The sequence below is a fragment of the Perna viridis genome, chromosome 2 (assembly GCF_037379345.1).
Source record: "Perna viridis isolate PV_CMFRI_1.1 ecotype Kerala chromosome 2, ASM3737934v1, whole genome shotgun sequence".
In the NCBI taxonomy this organism is placed as follows: Eukaryota; Metazoa; Mollusca; class Bivalvia; order Mytilida; family Mytilidae; genus Perna; species Perna viridis.
The window spans coordinates 12,914,456-12,935,609 of record NC_142446.1 but is presented as its reverse complement, the minus strand read 5'-3'; the positions used below and the strand labels follow the sequence as shown (position 1 = coordinate 12,935,609).

Genomic DNA, 21,154 nt, shown 5'->3' with positions numbered 1-21,154 from the left:
TTCTACAGAAGTAACAGGTGTCGTGATAAAACTGAACAACCCTGTGACAGCTTTGAGTATGGAAGTTAATAGTTTCGAAAATGAAGAACGGAAAACCATTTTGTAACTTTACACTTCATACAAAAATCTAAAATTTCTAATGAAGCCATTAGAATGTCTTATTTTGGTCTGTTTATTACTTTCCCAACATACACAGTTATCGGATGAATAGTCCCTTCGAACTCACAATTAATAAATTAACCTTACTTTAAACATAATATTAAAAAAAAAAACGACTTGAAATACTCTGAGCAACATCACAAAGAGAATACCCACGCTTCAAATGCAGTTAAATGTAGAACTCCTTTGTTCAATTTGCTCCCTTTGGAGTCTTCCGACACTAACTTAATTCCTTCATCTACATATGACGCCTAACGGCCTTCCTGTAAAATTTCACCAAAATCCCTTTAGCGGTTAAAGTGAAACGGCTTACGCAATTTTAACATGAAAATCCCTTAAGTTTGATTATCTCCCATCTTGGAGTCTTCCAACAGTTACTATATTCTTTCTTCCACGTCTGCATGTGATGCCCATCCTTCTTTGAAAGTTTCATCGAAACGCTTGAGCGGTTTGGATAGAATTACGCTTACAAGACTTTAACATGTAAAACCTGTAAGTTAGATTATCTCCATTTTGGGTACCCCGACATTAACTATATTCGTTCATGCACATCTATCTCATGGAAAATTTGACAAAAAAATGATCCCTTCTCATACCTTAATATACAAAACATGCTAACATTGTAACATGCAAACACTTACCTTCAAAACACATGAAATGATGTATAGCTACCTTATGTATCAGAATTCTTGAAAAACACATTTTTTTAAATGGAAGCAAGCGAAATGATAAGAATTATTTACAATTGAAAATTCAAGTCATCAATGCCCAAATCTATTGTTATTGAAACACAAGAAACTAATGACAAACATGATCATGATAATGGTAGCACAAGCAATAAGGAAATGGAACAAGGAATGGAATATTCAGAAGATAATGAATCTGACGCCCCTTTTGACTTCCTTACTGCGAAGCGTAAGAGTCCAGGTGGATATTATGATGTGTGATCACTTTATTGATCTTATCAGTGACATATCCATATTAATAGTGTACAATGGCGTATATAGCGTTTCAAAACTGTACATACAATATCTAATCATGCATTAAATATGGTTTTGAGTTGATAAAATGTCATTATGTACATGTGACTCTTATAATTTCTACCCCTGAAAAAAAGCTGAACCCCTTGAAAATATTGACTAGGAATTTCTGTATGTAATAAAAAGATCCCTCCACTTTCAACTTTAAAAAAAATTGAACCCCATTTTCAGTAAGCAGAAAAAAATGAGATCCCCCTACATTTTGACCAGCCCCTCTCCCAGGTAAAAAAATAATAAGTCCCTTAGGAGGAGTTGTCCTTACAAGAAATGTGGGCAGACGCACTAGCGAGCAGATGGGACGATTCCTAAATACACCAAACTTTGTTTGCGGGGAAAATAATTCTATACGAGAAAATTGTAACGATCTCTTTTGTCCTTTTACGTAATGACACGTTATTGAATTTACTGACGTGATGTACACATTCCCAGCAAAATGAAACGATGAACACCAACAACTAACTGTTTATTGTCAAAAAAGTAGTCAACAACATTTCATAACAATACATTCACAACAATGGTATTCAAAATAACAACAAACTTAAAAGTGAAAAAAGGAGCTTATCTCCGTAAAGCTTTATTGTACTTTTAAAATGGCGCTGATGATAAATAAAACTATAAAATATTCAATATCATTTTTTTCATTGAACATTTGAGTTAGAAACTGATGAAGTGAATAAAAATGTTTATCAAAACCGTAGTCTGACCTAGGTTTTCATCTTACTTCGCCACAACAGCGGTAAACTATCGTGCATGATACGTCTTTACATCATCGGTTTCGTTGAGAAACGTCATAGACATAAAAAAAAAGTCTGTAGTGACATTAGATTTCAAACCAAGTCTAGTTTCAAAGGACCAGAATCACAATCATCGCTCTCTCCCTCTCTCTTCCTCTCTCTGAATTTTGAATAAGACATGTTAAATCACTGGAAAATATTATTTTCACAAAAGTTCAAGAGGAATTCAATCCTCTAACTGCATAGCAATATAGTTCATCACTAAGTTAGAAAAGTCTTTTCTAAACAAATGAACAAATTTGGCACACAGTTAAAGGAAAAACATTGACTAAAATATTTGAAAAGCCCAGTGGAAAGACATGACAATATTACCAAAACCACTTTCACAACTTCTAAAATAATTACCCTCACCATCCACAAAATGACTTAAACTAACCCGAACTGATGTTTTAATTAAAGTACTTAGAGTATTAGCAACGAACCGAAGTTTTCCCATCTGTTTGGAAACTAAAAAAATAAACAAAATTTTAGAATAAGAAAACAACACGGATACTGAAACCAAGAATGACCCGTAAAATTTAACAAATTAAAAAAAAAAAAAAAACGAGAAGATTCAGACTTTGGGTTTTAGTTTTACATCCTATAAAAACAGCCAAACATAGGTTTTGACATCTAAGTATGAAGGCATTTTAAAGTATCAAAAACAATTTCAAATCAATTTTAAAACAATCATTCGGTAATATCTTTAATACCTCCTTTCGTACTTTCCTTCAATGTTATTTTTATAGATTTGATTTGAAGTTGGTGGCATTTCAATGGCTTTTGAAATTGGATCCTACGTGTAATCAGAATCCTGGAGAAAATGTCGCATTTTCTTTCAATCAAACGAAACTACAAATACAAGATGCCAAATAACCTTCTACACATGAAGAGAGTATATTTCAAAAACGAATAATGAATTAAATATAGGAATTCAAAGTAATTACAACAAATGTTTTTTTAAAAAATGAAATTAAGTTTAAAAAGGACATTGATATGTAATAGGGCTTTAGTCGTTGTTTAACAGTACAAAATATTACATTTGGTGAGGCTTTTGAGGAATAAATTTTAAGCAAATAAAATATAAAAAGAGATATGCAAAAATAGAGGCTAATATGGCCAACGAAGAATCCAAGACTGAGCCGTTGTCCATGGCATATAACTGTATGGCTTGTGTACCATTTCCTATACATGGTAATGTACTGTTAATGGAAGAACATTCGAATGTCAGCTTTGGAATCTCAGCTAAAACTAATCCTTGAAAGCCCCATTTTAAATATGACACTGAAGAAACCCATTGTAAACCTGAAAAAAAAAATGAATGAACATGTTTTAGCCATTTTTGAAGCTTAGTGCTTGAACATATTAATGAAGCACAATATCCACCACGCCTTAGGGTAATTCTAACTATGTAATAAGCTATGCACATCATAAAAAGTGTGGAAAGAAGTAAAGTGACCTATGCTGCAAATGCTTAAGGTCTTTTTAGTAAGTATTACTTTATTGTAAACATGGTACATGTATTTAAGTTTCTTCGAGACATTACCTTTTTTATTTGTCTATAGAAATTTGTTTGTATAATTAGTAAGTCAAAATGTAGTTTTTAAAAAGACAATTAATTTCAATACAGGAAAATACATATGGAGGTTAACACATAAACATGAATTCAAAGTGATATTAAGGATTATGATTACTTCCTGTACTAAATTAAAACAAGTATTATCTTTAAAAAGTTAAATTTTGTTCTTTTTACTAACAAGTTTCAACATTTCATTCCAGAAAATAACACATGACATGCAATTTCAATTTTCGATACAGTTTTTTCGGACGCCACTAAGTTATCAGTATTTGGCCAATCGAAAAACAGAATTACGATCAGGTGATTTGCGTTTCCATAGAAGAGCGTCCTTAAGGTGAAAGGGTAAAAAAGCGAAACTATACCGACTGCGTCGGAAAAACTGTGAAAAGTTGAACGAAAGCGGCACTGAACTGTACGTTATAGAACTAATAAATTGTTTAAAATTTGAAGAAAAAAAATTCTCAAGTTATCATGGAAACCACTGATAAACAGACATACGGAAAGACAGACCCTTAAATTGTTGAGGAAACAGTAATTATTCAAACTATGCAGAAGTCATAATAGATTTACTTATTTCTCGTGTGATAGTTACCTGAAAATATATTATCCAGATTTATAAAGAACCCTGCTGACATTATGAACATTGAAAAAAAGGTCTGTGCAAAAAAACACGATAGTTGAAAATTTGGCAAAATAGCAGATGACATCATGGCAAGGGAACGGCTACAGTAAATCATCAAGTACAAAAGTCCAAACACCTGGAAAAATACGATGACGTCGACTGTCAGTCCAGCCAAAAAATACGCAGGTATGACGTAAACAACTACGTAAAATGTATGTAATGGCAGTTCACTACAAATCTGAAAAAGACATTACATTGACTGAAAGTGTGTTGTAATCGAAAAGATTCATTTACTCTACTGCTAAAACAATAGAGTTTTTGTTAAGTTTTTTTCATTGATTTTGTGGTTATGACGATTCCAAATATCAGGTACCATAAATAAAAATGGGTTGAAATATTATTCAATGTATGATAACTTCGCGGTTTTTTGGTCGTTAATACACCACGATACAAAGCCAAAAGTGCCATATATAATAATCATATTTTGCTCTATTCATATCATAATCATAATAGGTACTATGTGATAATCATTGATAATATACATATTGAAAGACATACGCTAACCATATAATTCATATATGTAAATACTGGCTTGCTTATATATGATTTGCATATATGTTTATAAAGATACCTTGGCAAAATAGTAGGGTTCAACAGCATACAGATGGTCTTCCAGTTCACAATAGAGGAAATTTCGTTCGCTGTGGTCTATCAAAATAAATAAATGTCAATTTTATTTAAACAAATATACAAAACAAACAAACAACAAAACCATATACACAAAAGCCAAAAAGCAAACAAAATTACCAAGGAAATTAATTCGCAGTCTCCGTGGAACCTCCTGTTCATATAGATATACAATCTAGCTGACTTTAAATGTTTATTTTTAAAAAAGAAAATCTATGTAAAAGAGACTAAAATAGCTCAAATTGATCACACATCTGCTGTGCTAACAATTGAACACTGATTTTAAATTGCAAATACTCACACTGCGCTATGACATCCAATATAACCATGTATGGGTATAGAGCAGCTAGTATATACATTAAACCAAACCAATCTCTAATATTACTCTGGTCAATGGCTAATTTGTAGTACACTAAGCCGACAACAAACGACATAGCAAACGCTTGAATAAACTGAGCTGAAAGGTTCATGTAGTCCTCAAGGATATTCCGGGTACACCGTCTAAAGAGAAGAATAAGCAATGATACATTTCAAAGCTTTATTGTTTGTGAAACCAATGGGTGTGCTTAATGCATTATAGAAATTTTTATAAGATTATTTCTTATGGACAAAATGAGTCCTTAAGACATCCGAACTGGCATCATAATCTATGCCCTTTTTAATAAAAAAAAAACCACTGATTTGGACTTAAAAAAAGGATAACAAGTTAGTCGAGTGTCATTCATACAACGGGAAAAATCAAATCTCGAAGTACATTATTTACATTTTTTGCTAGTCCTCAACATTATGAATTTGATTACTGTCCGACAGATTTCCTTTAAGGCTCTTCTGAAGGCTAAATACACATAAAACTGAATCGTTCTGAAATAGTTTTATTCTTTACAAACTTTTTTTTTCTAAATAAATGTGTGAAAATGTGATTTTTCATGAATGCACATTTATTTTCGTTTTTTTTATATTAAAGAGTAATCAAGGGAACCAAGGTTATAGCGGTAATCAAAAGAATGTAATCCAGGGACAAAGACCAGACATGGAAAACAGACATACACAACAAATAACATAAAGTAACTAAATTCATACATATAAAGTAACCAAAGCAAATGAGCAATTCGGACTCCACTAATATTCACTGTCAAGGAAAGGAAATAGATATTTCATTCCAATATACTTGTTAATTATTATATTGCCAGAGGTCCTTCCGACTTTATTTTTTAGTATATTAAAATTTTTGATATTGCAAATTATATATATATATATAATTTAAAAAGATATAATTCGGGTTGGTAAATATCCTCGGGAAGCATAACGAGTTTTTGTGCAAGAACTGCATACCGTAGACCCATAAATACATTAAAAAATCAAAGTACTTGTTTATTCTATATTTTTATTCATCAAAATTGGGAGGAACACAACACATTGTCAAGGGGAAGTTAATATTTATTTGCCGTGGAATTTGTATTCATTTGTCTTGCCTGTTTACGTTTTGGAAAAAAATCTCAAATCACATAATATATCCCCAAGACCACATTTTCATACATTTTGGGTGAGAAGAAATAAATTGAATTGTATGTAATGTAGATAGCTGTACTGAACGTCCATTACTCATTAAAATAATATTATTGACAGTTTTATGTGAATATGTGTGCGTCTTAGATCTTAACTTAAGGAGAACATTCAGGTATGAATGTGAATATAGACTGCTTAATATATGATAAAAGTAACCTTCTTTTTTATTAAGACTGAATCAATAAAAAAAGTCATAAATGATCAGTAGTAAAAAGCCTTTACATGTATGTTTTACCTGAAGAGGACTGAGAACTGTCTGAAATATCCCGGAGTTTTACTAAACTTGTTGATCATATTTAACATGTCCATCATAGGAACTTGCTCTTCTTTTTCTAATGAAATATCCTGTTCTGATACAACAGGTGTCCGTTGTCTGTATCCATCTAATAGTTTCTGCATTGTTTGTCTGCTAGTCCGTTCACTTTCTTCTGAAGAAGTATCCACTGTAGCTAAGTCAACTGAAATAGTACCTTCATATTGTATCTGTATAATATCAGATTCCCGTACTTACTTTATTGGTGGTATTTCAGTGTCACCATTAAGGTTCTTCCTGATTAGTAAATATTTACAATAATACATCAGTCGTCATATAATAATAACACCACAAACCTTTGCAGAAAATATCTTACGATGGCATGATTCTAACATCCATGTTTGATTTTGGTAAAGAAAAATCTTTTGAAAACTACATCTCATCCAGGAGTTAAATATAGATCTCCTCATTATACAACGTTGTTTTTCCAAAAAAAGATGGTACACCAAGATACAAATATATAGTTCTTGGTAGTGATTCCTCATACTTTGTAAGAAGTAATTCCAAATTATCTTCCAAATATACAGAAGATGTCTACGAACTGCTGGAATTCCTAATCGACAACACATTTGTCCAGTGTGGTGGACGCGTTTTTCAACAAACGGTCGGCATTCCAATTGGAACAAATTGTGCTGCTATACTTGCAGACCTATTCCTTCACTCTTATGAGGCTGACTTTTAGCTGATCTGATCCGAAAGAAAGAATATCAGTTTCACTATATAGATGACGTATTATCTTTAAACAATCCTAATTTTGGGAATTTGATACAGATTCATATCACAACTAATACGTTATGCCAGAGCTTGCCTACACAGACTTTTTGTATCGTGCTAGAATTCTAACAAATAGGCTTCTGGAACATGGTTATGTTGCTACAAGATTGAAGTCATCACTACAAAAGTTTTTTTATGGTCGTCATCATGAACTCGTGGATCGTTACTGTGCATCCATCTGCGCCATTAAAACTGATTTGTTCAACGTGTCATAGCTTTCCTTTCCTCTTTCGTCTACCCCGGACTTGACTTTTTATGAGCAACTCGGCGGGTGTTTCTAGAAAAGCAGAGGACGATTACCCTACCGGTACACCTGGTCCATGCTCCCAGTTTTTAGTGGAGTCCGAGTTGCTTATTTGCTTTTGTTACTTTGTATGTATGATTTTAGTTACTTTATGTTCTTTGTTGTGTATGTTTGTTTTCCATGTCTGGTCTTTGTCCCTGGATTACATTCTGTTGATTACCGCTATAACCTTGGTTCCCTTGAATACTCTTTGGTTTCATGAATGTGAAAAAAAAATAACAATTTTTTAGATGAATCTACTTTTTTCGAAAGGCATATCACATTTGCAAGTAATTTTCTGTTCAATAATATATGTCTGCTGGGAAGCCGGACACTAGTTATTATAAGAAAATTATAAGTTTATTTCTTTATTTACAAAATGTCAGATATAGTTTTCTTCGGACTGGTTGATAACTAAAAGAAGATTAATGTCGATTAATCATTTAAATCTAACATGTTATCACAAATCAAAGCCTTTCTGTCCTGCATTTTACATTTATCCACAGAATCTATGAAAATTAAAACAGCCAGTTATTTTTAGATGGAGAATTTATTTTAAATTTGATTGGTAACAATACATTTGTTAAAAATCTACGGAAGAATATTTCCCCCGAAACAAGGCGTTTCCAGAAGTGTAATATATCATCTCATATGGTATTATGCAATTTCATAATTTCAAAACAGACATTCAACTAAATTACAAAGGTTTGGCTTCTAAGAATAAGGGAGTAAAAATGTAAAAGAAAAAAGCAAACAAACATAAAAACAAAAACAAGAAGTGACTTTATTTTTATTGTAAGAGTTGTATTTTATCATATTACAGAATTTTTTAAGTTTGAGAATGTTAGTTTTTTCTATGTTTAATTTCTCACATTTCCATTTGATGAACCCGTTGTTGCCTTTCTCAAGGATTTCTCCTAATACGTATCGTTAATATTGCTGTACTTCTTCTTGTAGCAATAATACGACCAATATAGATCGATCGGACGATTAAGGTCGTAAAACACTCCAGTAATAATTAATAAGTTTAACTTGTTAATGGATATTAGATCATTGTAAAATTATCAATTATTGGTGGATAAAACTGTTGTTATATCTTTGATGAAAGCAGTGATACATGAACAGAAAGGTTACCACAGGAACGTTTACGACAATATAAATATGAAGAATTTTCTTCTTACAATAATTATTGTCATTTAAGTTAAATGATAATAATTATTGTAAGAAGTATATTCTGCATATTAAAATGTATTCTTAATGGATTAAAAAAGTGCTTGCAGTTAATGATCAAAAGTATTTGTTAATTCAGATTATCCACAAAGCAAGTTAGAATCAATTAGTTGCCTAAACATGTTTTCCATTCAATGTTTGTATGGTATGAATGAGCTATTTATCAGTGGGTTTTGTCCAAACAACACATTATTTTTGTTTTCTCATAAATATCGTACAGAAAACAAATTATGAGAATCTTTATAAGGGTTTAAACCATACTGAGTATATACATATGTCATTATAACATGATGCTAAAGTCACTGGGAAAAATAACTTTAACATTCGATGTCAGATTAACGACTGTTACGTTTGTTTTTCGTATCATTGTTTGTATTTGTTCATACTGCAACGAGACATTTCCTTTTTATTGGGCAAATTTCGTAATTATATAGAATAAACGGACAACTATATTTTTACATATTTTAGCAAACTTAGAATACTGTACATAAGTCTATGCTTAAAGAAATATGAAATTTCTACAATTTTCTGATAGTATAAATATTTTTTTGTGGTTTTCAAAACACCATATATTGTTAAATCATATGTGCAAGAGAAAAGAAAAACTGATCCGTTCTGTAATCTCCGAGAAAAATGCGACTATATATACTTGCAATTCATTCAAATAATGCTTTCAGAACAATAATTCATATATACAATGACCTCCTTTTTAACCCCCATCCTGAAACGTGTTGTGCATGTATATCGTCCTTTTCAATTACATAATCTAGTCTAATCATCAAGTGAATCTGCTAGTCGCATTGGAATCGCGTGTTCATTTAATAAACCGGCTATCATCGGAGTGCAATACCCAAAGTATGTTAACCCTTTTAAATTTTTATTTTCATTATAAAAATGATTGAAATTCTTTCATGGTTGTAGCTCTCTCCTAACCTTCAATGTTTTTACCGAATCATTAAGCAAAGAACGTATGCTGTCTAATGGGACACTGGCACTTCAAAAAGGACACTTTTAAGCAAATGTCTGTTTTTAATGATCTTAACTTACTTTTAACATTTTTTACTTCTTAACATTTTATGCTAAACTTTATTTTACATTTTAAATGCACTATATATCTTATCACGGTTTAAAACGTGTCAAAATCTATGACTAACTGCTCGGGACAGACAGTAAACAATGATAATAATTATCTTGATTTCAAAGTTATTTATGTATTAAAGTACACTCTAAATTACACCAAAGTACAAAACTTTCTTGAAAGCAGAAAATATAATAACCTCATATTTAATAGTATTAAACTAGGGCCATGCTCAATATCTAAATAACAAGATCATTAAGGTTGATCTAGGACATCTAGGATAACACTATATTCATTATTACATTGCATTGTATATACGTTATAAGCTCCCAGGTGACCTTCTATGATTTAGACAGTCGGTAGATTCTGTTGGAGGCTAACACAGTACAAAAAGTCTGCGTATTTACGGAAAGCTCTGGCATAATGTATGATTTGTGATATGAAAACTCTATATCCAGGTGCTGGAGGGATATAGCAAACGATCAAAGGAAAGTTGACAATACGGAATGAGAAGTCATCGCCTTTGTCGTATATGTTACGTGTTTTCCTTTTCGATCGATCTTTATGTGTAGGTCAAGATATGAGACTGCCTTCATTGTGTGTGTAGTGTTCTTTATCTCGTGTTCTTTATGATAGGTGCGAAGTATAAACTACATCATCTATACAGCGGAAACTGAGATTAATAAAACTGGCCTGACGATGTTCCTTTTTTTGGATCAGAGCAGCTATACAGTCAGCCTAATAAGAGTGAAGGTCAGCGAGTAGTGGAGCACAGTTTGTTTTCATCGGAATGTCGACTGTTCGTTGAAGTGTCCACCATTCTGGACAAAAAACCCCAGCATTTTGATAACATCCTCTTTGATACATTTGGAAGATGATTTGCAATCGTTCTTGTACAAAGTAGGAGGAATCTCTATCATGATGTACAGTCTTTTTAACAATGATATATAATGATTTTGAGTCTGGATTTCAACTGAGTGTGGGAAATAGTAGTATAAAGGATTGACAAATCATGAGTCTTTTTGTGTTACATTCTGATTATAATTGAAGGTTTCCAAAAGATCTTTCGATTTTTTTAGGGTCCACATTGAACTGATACTGCAACAGGAATAGCAAATGTCGTGATAAGACTGAACATCCCTTCTGACAGCTGTGAGTATGGAAGTTAATAGTTTCGAAAATGGCTTGGTAGTACATTTTGCAGATCCATCCATGCAGCATCGTTTGCATGGGTTCTTGTGGAGTTTTGGAATGCAGTGCACGGACAATAAATTACAACCATCGAAGAAAAGTGGACAAAACTAATGTATGGTTTTCCATTATTTCTTCTTTGGGGAGTGTGTCAGCAGTATAGTTAATAATACTACTATTAATTTTTAACATCTACGCATAATAAGCATTATCGGAGGATGATGTAAAACAGGAAACAAAGACGATCTATATACCCAGCGAACCGAATAAAATAGATTACATATAAAAACTGACAATAATTAAAGCCAGATGCAACTAAAAAAATAAAGAACTAGTAATATGAACTCTAAAAAAAGATTAATGTCAGGTGATCTGCAAGAGTAAAAACTCAAACTCCAATAATAGCACCCGTCACATTGCAAGTGAGTTTAATTCGGTAATAGTCTAGCAACAATAATGCAGCTCCCTTGCTTCCCGAAACGAGTCCAAAAAGCGGTCCGATGAAAAACAATTTATTCAATTTAACATAGTATAATGATGTCAATTAAGTAATTAATGCGGAAATTGTGGAAACTCATCAGAAATAGCCAACTTAAATAAAGATGGTCAAAAATCAACATAAAATTGGACAATACCAGCTATCTATGTATGTTTGAACACCGGTCCATTTGTTCTTGACCTTGATTACAATAAATCATGCAAAAATAAACTTACTGTAGAAGTCCCCAGGATTGGTAAGCTGGGGACAAGGATATCCAAGATTTGTGAAGTAATTCACCATCTTAACAGCTTCTCCATTATACACCACTTTGCCCTGTGTCATGATCATAACTCTGTCAAACAATTCAAAGATATCAGATCTGAAACAAAATTGTCACAATTTGTTAAAATACCTACAGTTGGAAGAAATTTACACCTTGTTACACCTTTATTAACATTTTAAAATCTTTGAATTAGAAAACAAGCCTGAATCGCACACCTAGTAAAATTTTTGCCTTTCAAGGTCAATAACTCCAACATGGATTTGTCCAACAATTTTGACTCATTAAGACTTTGGTAGGACTTATCATAAGGATCATTACATCAATTGAAAGTTACTTTATATCTATTGTAGTAAGATATTGGCTGAAAACCTAAAAACATAATTTTTGGCCTTCAAGGACAATAACTCTAAAAAGGAGTTGTCCGACAAATTTGATCCCTTCAGACTTTTGTAGGCCTTATCATATGGGTAATTTCAGAAAACGAATATTTTTTCAATCTACCACAGTTTTCCAGATATTGGGTGAAAACTAAATAAAACGCTATTTTCAACTTTTGGCTAAACCTGACTGTTTGAAGATATATGAGAAAAACCTCTGACTGACTCTTTTGTTCTATTTAAAGTAACAGCAGCCCTTTCTCGACGGATCGAAAATCCCATGTTTTGTTTTTAGTCACGGCCGTCATGTTTTCCGACAGATAAAAAATCCCCACACAAGTTTCATGCAGGATAGCCTGAGGAACATTCACACCACGTTTGGCTCCGATTTGTCCAGTAGTTTCAGAGGAGAAGAGAAGGAGAAAAATTGTTAACGACGACCATTTTTGTTTGTTTGTTGGGGTTTAAGGCCAGAGCAGCAATATTTTAGCTATATCCAAGTGATGAACTTGAAATGAGTGATAAAATGAACTTGAAATGATAATGAAAAGAAATATGGGATGAGACACAAGGATAATGGAGTTGACAAATTTTAAATTTGATTGCCACTGGGAATAGGGAGAGATGGGTAGGGTTGAGCAATTTAGCCTGCTTTGGCGGAGCACAATGGTTTCTACTCCGATAGCATACCATAGAAGTGTTCTTTAACATGCAAGGAAGGTTGCATCCTTCCAAACACGTTGCACCACTATGGTTTGCGGTCAGGGTTACCGTATTATGGCCTGACGTCCCCAGCATGTAACATGCCAGGGGTACCCCATTCCACCACCTGGGGCACACAACCCAGATGCTCTGTGGGCAGAGCGGACTGGCCCCTGGCCAGGGTTCTGAGCACTATTTAGTCACCTTTTACCACAAGCTTAGTGCTGCTGCGGGCCTATTCTTTTGACATCCGGACCCACACGGGGCTTAACGACAACGACGGACGCCAAGTGATGACAATAGCTCAAATAGCCTATGGCCAGATGAGCTAAAAGATGATTGAATACTATTAAGTATATGCTATTGAAGTAAAGAGTAATCAAGGGAACCAAGCTTCTAGCGGAAATCAAAAGAATGCAATCCAGGAACAAAGACCAGACATTGAAAACAGACAAATACAACGAAGAACATAAACTGAGATTAAAGGATCTAGCTAAACGATGTTCTTTCTATCTTTCGAATCAACTCAGCTATAGAGTCAGCCTCATAAAAGTGAAGGAATAGATTAGCAAGTAGGGGAGCACAATTTGTTCCCATTGGAATGCCGACCGTTTGTGGACAAAATATGATGTCGATAAAAAATTTCAGCATTTTAAAAGTGATAAGATTTTACGGCAGTTTATAGCAAAAATGACTCGAGAAAATAAAGCTGGGACTCCGGAAAATTTCTGATCAAGTGCTACACCCATGTATAACCGACTGCATAGTCGTCAACATATAGAGATAGTCATTTATTGTTGGACTATAGGTGCACCTAGACATTAAATGAAAACGCGATAGGTCCTACCTTGGCTGATGAATAGACACAATCACAGTTCGGTTGTTTCTCGACAACTTAGATAATGTCTCAACCAAATGATGAGCAGTAAATGCGTCCAATCCAGACGTTGGTTCATCCAGAAAGATAATGCCTGTAACACATTAAACGTACTTTGTACATGTTTTGTCTATTGATATTTTATGTGTAGTAAATTTTCTATCTGAAATGTATAAAAATAATGCAGAGCATATTTCATTTTTTTTTTCGAGAAAGACTTTCGGAACAATATTAAAGACAAACAAGGTAGTAAGTCGAGGTACGCACACAAAAACATGTGATGATGCTTAGTAAGAAAGATAAGATAGACGTGTTCTAAAACTTCATGATTAGCATGTTCATCTTCATAGTAAACAAGCGTAAGACAACACTTAATCGAACAGAGGTTGGACTCAATGTTGGCAGGTCACGAAAACTAGTTCACTTAGATCATATATCTGTTCACAAGTGATACTTAAGTAGTTATGTAAATATAGTATACGTTTAGAAATATTTTGGAAATTAGTCCGAATTTCCTCTGACCCTGCAACCCTCATCTTTTTTATTTGGATATTGTTATGTCGGGTTGGGGAAAGTAGTGAATAAATGTATAACTTTAATGTACAAAGAAAGATTCGGTTTACATATTTGATAGAATGACGCACTTGGATCAAGGAGAAGCTGTATCCCAATACTGACTCGTCTTCTTTCTCCACCGGACACACCACGTGACTCTGCACCGCCAACTTTTGAATTAGCCACATGACGTAAGCCAAGCTCAGCAATTACACTATCAACCTTCAATTAGATTCATAATACAGGCTTGAAAAGTAACATTACTATAGACTACCAATTACTGAAAAATATTAGCATATTGACATTTTTAAGGTAGATCACATTTATTACAAGGAACATTCTTGCAAATTCATACAGACGTAAATATTTTCAATGAGTAAATAGTTTTTAATATTGTCAAAATGTCTTAAAATTATTTAAAATGAATTTTGCCATTAAACATATTTGGTAACATTACAAAAGCCTCTTGTAAGGGAGAGGTAGTGGGCGGGAAAATGTTCTATAGAAATGTAATGAGAATTTTGTTTTAATATTATAATTAAAAAATACGTTCAGTGAACCTCAAACTTTTTAAGATATTAAAGAATGTCAGATAAGTGGTCTTTACACAAATGTTAAAGAAATTTTTTTTTAATAGTTTGCGAAACAGTGAACTTTCTCTATATAATCTATATAAAATGAATAAATCTTGTTAGGTTCCATGTTTTTTTATATTAAAATGTAACAGGATGTTTGTTCAAAGTCATTCTTGAGAAAAAATGATGAAAATATTAGAAGTACGCTAGTATGTGGTACATTTACTAGCTTATACACCATTTTTACTCCGGAGGGATGAAATAAATTATATATGCATTCTCAACCAAAAATATTATGATTTTAATATTGTACATTGGCGTCAATAAAGATGATGATTTTTTCAGCATATTTGCATCATCTGGTAATTGCTTTGTAAAAGCTAGCTAAAATAATTCAAGAAAGAATTAATCTAGAAAAACAAAAGCAAAACAAGACACACGTTTAGTGGAGGCGAAAAAAATTACAAAATGATAATATACCAGTTATTAGTAATGGAGGATCATTGTTCTAATAGTTAATCTACATTGAAAAGACTTAAGTAAAAAACAAAAACAATGTGCATGAATGAAAAGAAAGAAAATTGAAGAAAGAAAGGTTCAAACTGAACAAATATAAAAGTTTTATTTAAACTTCGTTTGTGGGGACACTAATGAGAATGGATTCCTTCTTATGCTATGAAAATCTAGATGAAACCCGGACAGTACATCATTCCTCTATTAATACGCCGAAATCATTTTCGTATTACGCTGATTATAAAGATGGATTAGCATTGCAAACATTTTTAGAACATAAGGATGGAAAAGGCGGTATCGTATTTAGTATCGATTTTCTAGGGATTTGAATTTTATGTTATCTACTTCTAGTATATGCAGTTCATAAAAATAAGAGGCAACATTCCACTGATCGTGGCATTAAACAGTAGAGAGTTTTCAGCACAACATCGATCAATGAAGCGTAAGTCTGTTTGAAGGAAGTATAATGTACAAGGCTTTATTGATTTATCTCAAAATTCAGAAATGAAACTGCATGTAACAGATACAAAACTGAATTAAAACTTATTCCGTCATTGAACACTTGGTTTCGCTAACTGCAAGTATATTCGACGTCTACCTCGTCAAAAATACCTCTACGAAACACGATATGTAAATTTAATTGCTATTTTATAGTATCAATGTAACTCAAAATAAAGGGGAAAAAGCGTCAAACTGAAGAGTTTTTATTACTGAAATATTAACTAACCCGGTCTTCTAGTTCCCTTTTCTTGAAAGTGGTTGGAAGCTTGAGTTCAGCAACAAACATAAGAGTTTCCTTGATTGTGAGATGAGGAAGTAATCGGTCGTCTTGTTTGACGTAAGCTGAAAACGATCTAATCATAGCGCTGTTCTGTGGAACTCCATTAAGATATATTTCTCCAAGAACTTCTCCCTCAACTGATCTACCAACCAGTACGTCCAGTAGGCTGGTCTTTCCACTACCTGGAGAAAAGAACTTTCAAGTTTTCATTTGTATCAAAGTCCTCAACTGTGCCATTAAGACAAATGAAAAAAATCCTTTACAACAAATAAGGATAACAACAAAATTACCGAACACTAATCCGATCCATCAAGTCAAGTCCAAAATAAATCTGACAAAATAGATTTTACATCACCGGAGTAGCTGGTACCGCAATGGTCCTGACTTTGTACAGGTATTCAAAACGAAATGGTGGGCTAAATCTAGGTTAAATCTCCCTCTTACATTTGAATATACCTATGATGATTAAATAGCATTTGCATGCTATAGTGTCATAATCGGTAAATCATTGGGCATATCAATACAAAGAATAATTTACAATCAAAGTACTCATATACTGAAGCAACTTGTATTGATCGTTTGAGTTTTTACGCCTCAATATTATCGTCAAATTGCAAAATATGGGTAAAAGGAAACTATACGGGGATCTTATTCAAACATATCTAAACACAAGGTTATTGTTCTGAATGATTTATATTGAATATTTTGGGTTTTTTTTATTTTTAAATTCACCATTCTGATAACGAAGGGTATACCAATGGGACTATTTTTTTTTGCGGTAGTGTAATAAACTACATATGCTATCAGGCTTTACAAATCTAAAGGCTCTGGCGACAGCTATATCAATTCTGATCTAGATTTATATTAAGCTCATTGTTTTAAAAGAAACTGAGTATTATTCAACCAAGGACTTATTTCTGAAAAAGAATTTGGTAATAGTTTTTTGAGACGCACTTCCCTCATCCCTGATCCAGGAGTCTGTTACGCAGATATTTATGGTGTTCAAGAAAATCAGAGCAGTTAGTATTTGTTCTAACTTCGCGAATCAATTGTGAAATATAAACACCATATGCAGGAGATGAAGGTTATTGCTGCTCAGGTAGGGAAAATTTATTAATTTAAATTGAAGTCGTATCTATTACCATAGATGTAGTCCAAAACAGATGCTGAACAAGCTGTTCTATAGTCTCCTTTATCTCAAGCTCTGGTGGATATATTGAAGGTAACTTGGTACCAAAAGAAGGGTTGTTAATGAATAATAATCATTAATATATCTGTGTGTGAAATTAAAGGATTTCGCATCTTTCATATTTTTATTCTTAACGATATTCTGAAGAAACTCAGTCTCGTATGAATACAAAAACAAGTCAGCTAGAAGCGAAGCACAATTAGTGTCCACCTGTTGCTGAAAAATAGCTCCTCGAAATTTGACAAATATATTATCAATAATCAATGAGGAAATCAAGCATGCTGCAAACCTGCTTTTCTGGGTAGCACAATTTACCCTTCTGAGATGTTTTGAAAAATGATATGTGAATTTGCAACCTAGAACAACATTATTTCCCAAATCAGCAAAAGATTTACGAGTAAGTCCTTTAAAACGATATTTCAATTTATCAGTTGGCAACATAGTGTAAAGTGTTGAAAAGACAAGCGGGGTTTTAAGTTTTCTAGTTGCGGACAATATCTTTATAAGGTAAACTGACATCTTTCGTGGAGCAAGATGGAGATCCGGCTATATATCTTTCTTTGAAAAGATTGTTATGAAGTTTGGGAATCCAGTACAAGTATTAGGCAACATGTTAATATGTTTAAATCTGTTTAGGAATGTCAATGTCGATTTTATAACTTCTTACACATTCATACAGTGTTAAGATATGGCCATTAGTAATACAATTATATGTGGGCTATTAATAACTTCTTCTAAACAATTTGTAATAGAAATTTCCTGAAGCTTTTGCATTGAAACTTATTGTCGGATTATGTCCTGGAACCAGAATGTCGGATTATGTCCAGGAACCAGAACAAGATTATAAAGCGAGAAAAGATCGAGACATCTTTTGATTACTTCACAGCATGGTTCTTCTTTTTTCGTGTGTTTATGCTGCAATTATTAAATAGACCTTAAATAACCTTCCAACCCGACAGACGGTTTACTGTCCGATTGGAGCAATGGACAGCAGTAGACTTCAAATTCAAATGTTTGACTTATTGTAGCTGCGGTTCTTGGTTACTTTTGAATACTTATTTTCAAATCATTTAGCTATTCACCGAGGTGTGAATATTTTAAGTTTCAAAAAAAATGTTTACTGTTCTTCCTTTCCCCAATGAGACCGCCAACCAGGTTGTTGGGTGTTGGTGGGTTACGTCCCTTTGAAAAACTTACTAAAATGACTTGCATTTCGTAAATATGTTAAACTAGATTGAACTTATTGATTCTGTATGAACTACAATGCCACCTTAGAGAATTTTGAAATATTAATGACTTCCGTGTTTATATGAACCAGTAGGGTGACATGGAAAATGTTCTGGTAGTTAGTGATAAATTTGCATGCCACCGGAAGTAAAATAGTAATCAACGGAATCAAGATTCTAGCGGAAATCGAAAGAATGTACTCCAGGGACAAAGACCAGACGTGGAAAACAGACAATCACAACAAAGAACATAAAGTAACTAAAATAATATTTAAAAAGTAACAAAAGTAAAAGAGCAACTCGGACACCACTAAAAAAACTGGGAGCATGGACCAGAAATGTGAAGAGGATATTCAAACCAGAGCAAACGATTTGTTATTTAGAGTATCAGGAGTTGATCATTTTTGCCAACTAGTACTTTTTATTAGATAGTTTGTCATATGTTTAACGAATACGTCTAGAAATTGACACGTGTTCAAGTTTTACGAGATTAATTAATACGAAACAAATTAATGGTTTTCGAGTAAAAAGGGGAAAGTGGTGGAACCATCCATAATTATATTCTCATTTGACTAAACATTAATGTCGCTTGGTGTTAAATAATCGAATATAAATGCCGTACCCATGTTATAATGAGTACAAATCTACTCCCTCCACGAATTATTTCTTAATTATTCCTGCGTTTATTGTTAATGGGTTTGGGTTTTCATACTTTCAATTATGACTCGGACCTCTTTTGATTTGATAGGGTGTGGGTCCGATTAACCTACATGCTAGTTCAACCCCGCCCCATTTTTGCACCTGTCCCAAGTCGGAAACATATGGCTTTATTTATTAATAACCTTGTGATTTCTTTTTTCATTTGTTAGGATGTAGTGTGCCCCCATATCTATGAACAGTTATATTGGTGGTTTCAGGAGTCTATCAATGGCATACTCCGGATGTGAGCCAATGAACTGGCAACGGCTACTTTTCACTATATGGTGTGTCCAATGTTTCCGCTTTCTTTTCCATCGACCAATTAAGACTGGTTTCATAGCACATATAAAATTATCATCGAAATATATTATACACCCTCTCTTAAGTCGTTTAAGATAATCTTATTATTTTTTATTACATGTGAACAGATGTATTTATCACGGTACGTATTTGCTATTCGCACGTACAGGTCAGGGCGTATATAGTATAGCCAATTCAATAAATTATTTACCATATTTCAGGGGTAAACGTGGAAAGATGGGATTCTATTTACTTCGGTAAATCGTCCCTCTATTATGAGTTCAATCATGCAGTAGTAATATTATATGCATTAATAAAACCTATGGTACCTGTGAAAACTATCACTTTACAAATCAATGTCTGTCAGTGGCAGACTCTTATGAAATATGTCATCCCCGTCAAATGAATTGAGACTTTTAGAGTCACTGCTTACTGCACGATTTTTTGTGTGTGATGTATTGTTGGTGATGTTGTATTATTTATGTGTCAGTCTCTGTAAGAATCAGGCAGTGGTTGAAACATGGTATGATAATACCTATCATTTTGATGGTATAATTTGACTATTTGCACCATCAGAATCAAGGAAAAACACAATATTTTCCATATCATTTTCACAAATTGAGTTATGATTTCATTGAAATGCACTGAAAATGAGCATTTCAAAGGCAGATTACTTTGTCAAAAACCTCATATTCCTAACATTCTATTGAAAAAATTCTGAGCAAAGCCAGTGATGCAGAGATCAGATTAAGGTCTTTTCATACAGAGAAAGCATCCTTGAGTGAAATTATATTGTCAGATCAGTGGGGTTTCGACATGCATCTTTCTGTTTTTTTTTCCATTTTGCCTGATTCTTACAAACACTTACACTTAAAAATGATAGGAGTAGATATAAAGCTCACAACCTGGCTATATTTGCAGTTGCGTTGTCCTTTACCCCTTGATTTCAAAACCAACATAAAAAAGGCCATGTGATAAAGATGATTTTCTAATAATGATAGAAATGACTAATACTACATACCTGAGCTGCCCATGATAGCAAGTAGTTGTCCAGATTTGGCTGTAAATGTAACATTGTCCAGTATTTTTTGAGGTCCCGAATTTTCTGTGGCTTCCCAAGGCATTTGTAAAGTTGAAAGTTTTTGGAAAAAATTTAAGTTCTTTGGGTTCACTGTATAGCATAGTTTATCCACTGCAAGATCTATTTGTAAACGTTTGTTGGTGTTGATGGTGTATATCGTTTGCTCTGCATCCTTTTTATACGCCATGGACGTGATGTCGTTTGCCGAAGACGTCATTTT

General features: G+C 33.2%; 1 protein-coding gene across 1 annotated transcript; it reads right to left on the bottom strand.

The window, feature by feature from the left end:
- Window positions 1-1,646: 1,646 nt before the first annotated feature.
- On the bottom strand, window positions 1,647-21,151 carry LOC148623687 (ATP-binding cassette sub-family G member 8-like). Its single transcript, XM_088565722.1, has 10 exons — window positions 20,875-21,151; window positions 16,386-16,621; window positions 14,660-14,792; window positions 13,986-14,109; window positions 12,010-12,155; window positions 6,662-6,884; window positions 5,162-5,361; window positions 4,805-4,881; window positions 4,144-4,411; window positions 1,647-3,277 (listed from the first exon to the last, which is right to left on the bottom strand). Exons 1-10 carry the CDS (start codon window positions 21,149-21,151, stop codon window positions 3,009-3,011), a joined length of 1,953 nt encoding a protein of 650 aa, XP_088421848.1. The 3' UTR covers window positions 1,647-3,008.
- Between the last annotated feature and the right edge of the window lie 3 nt (window positions 21,152-21,154).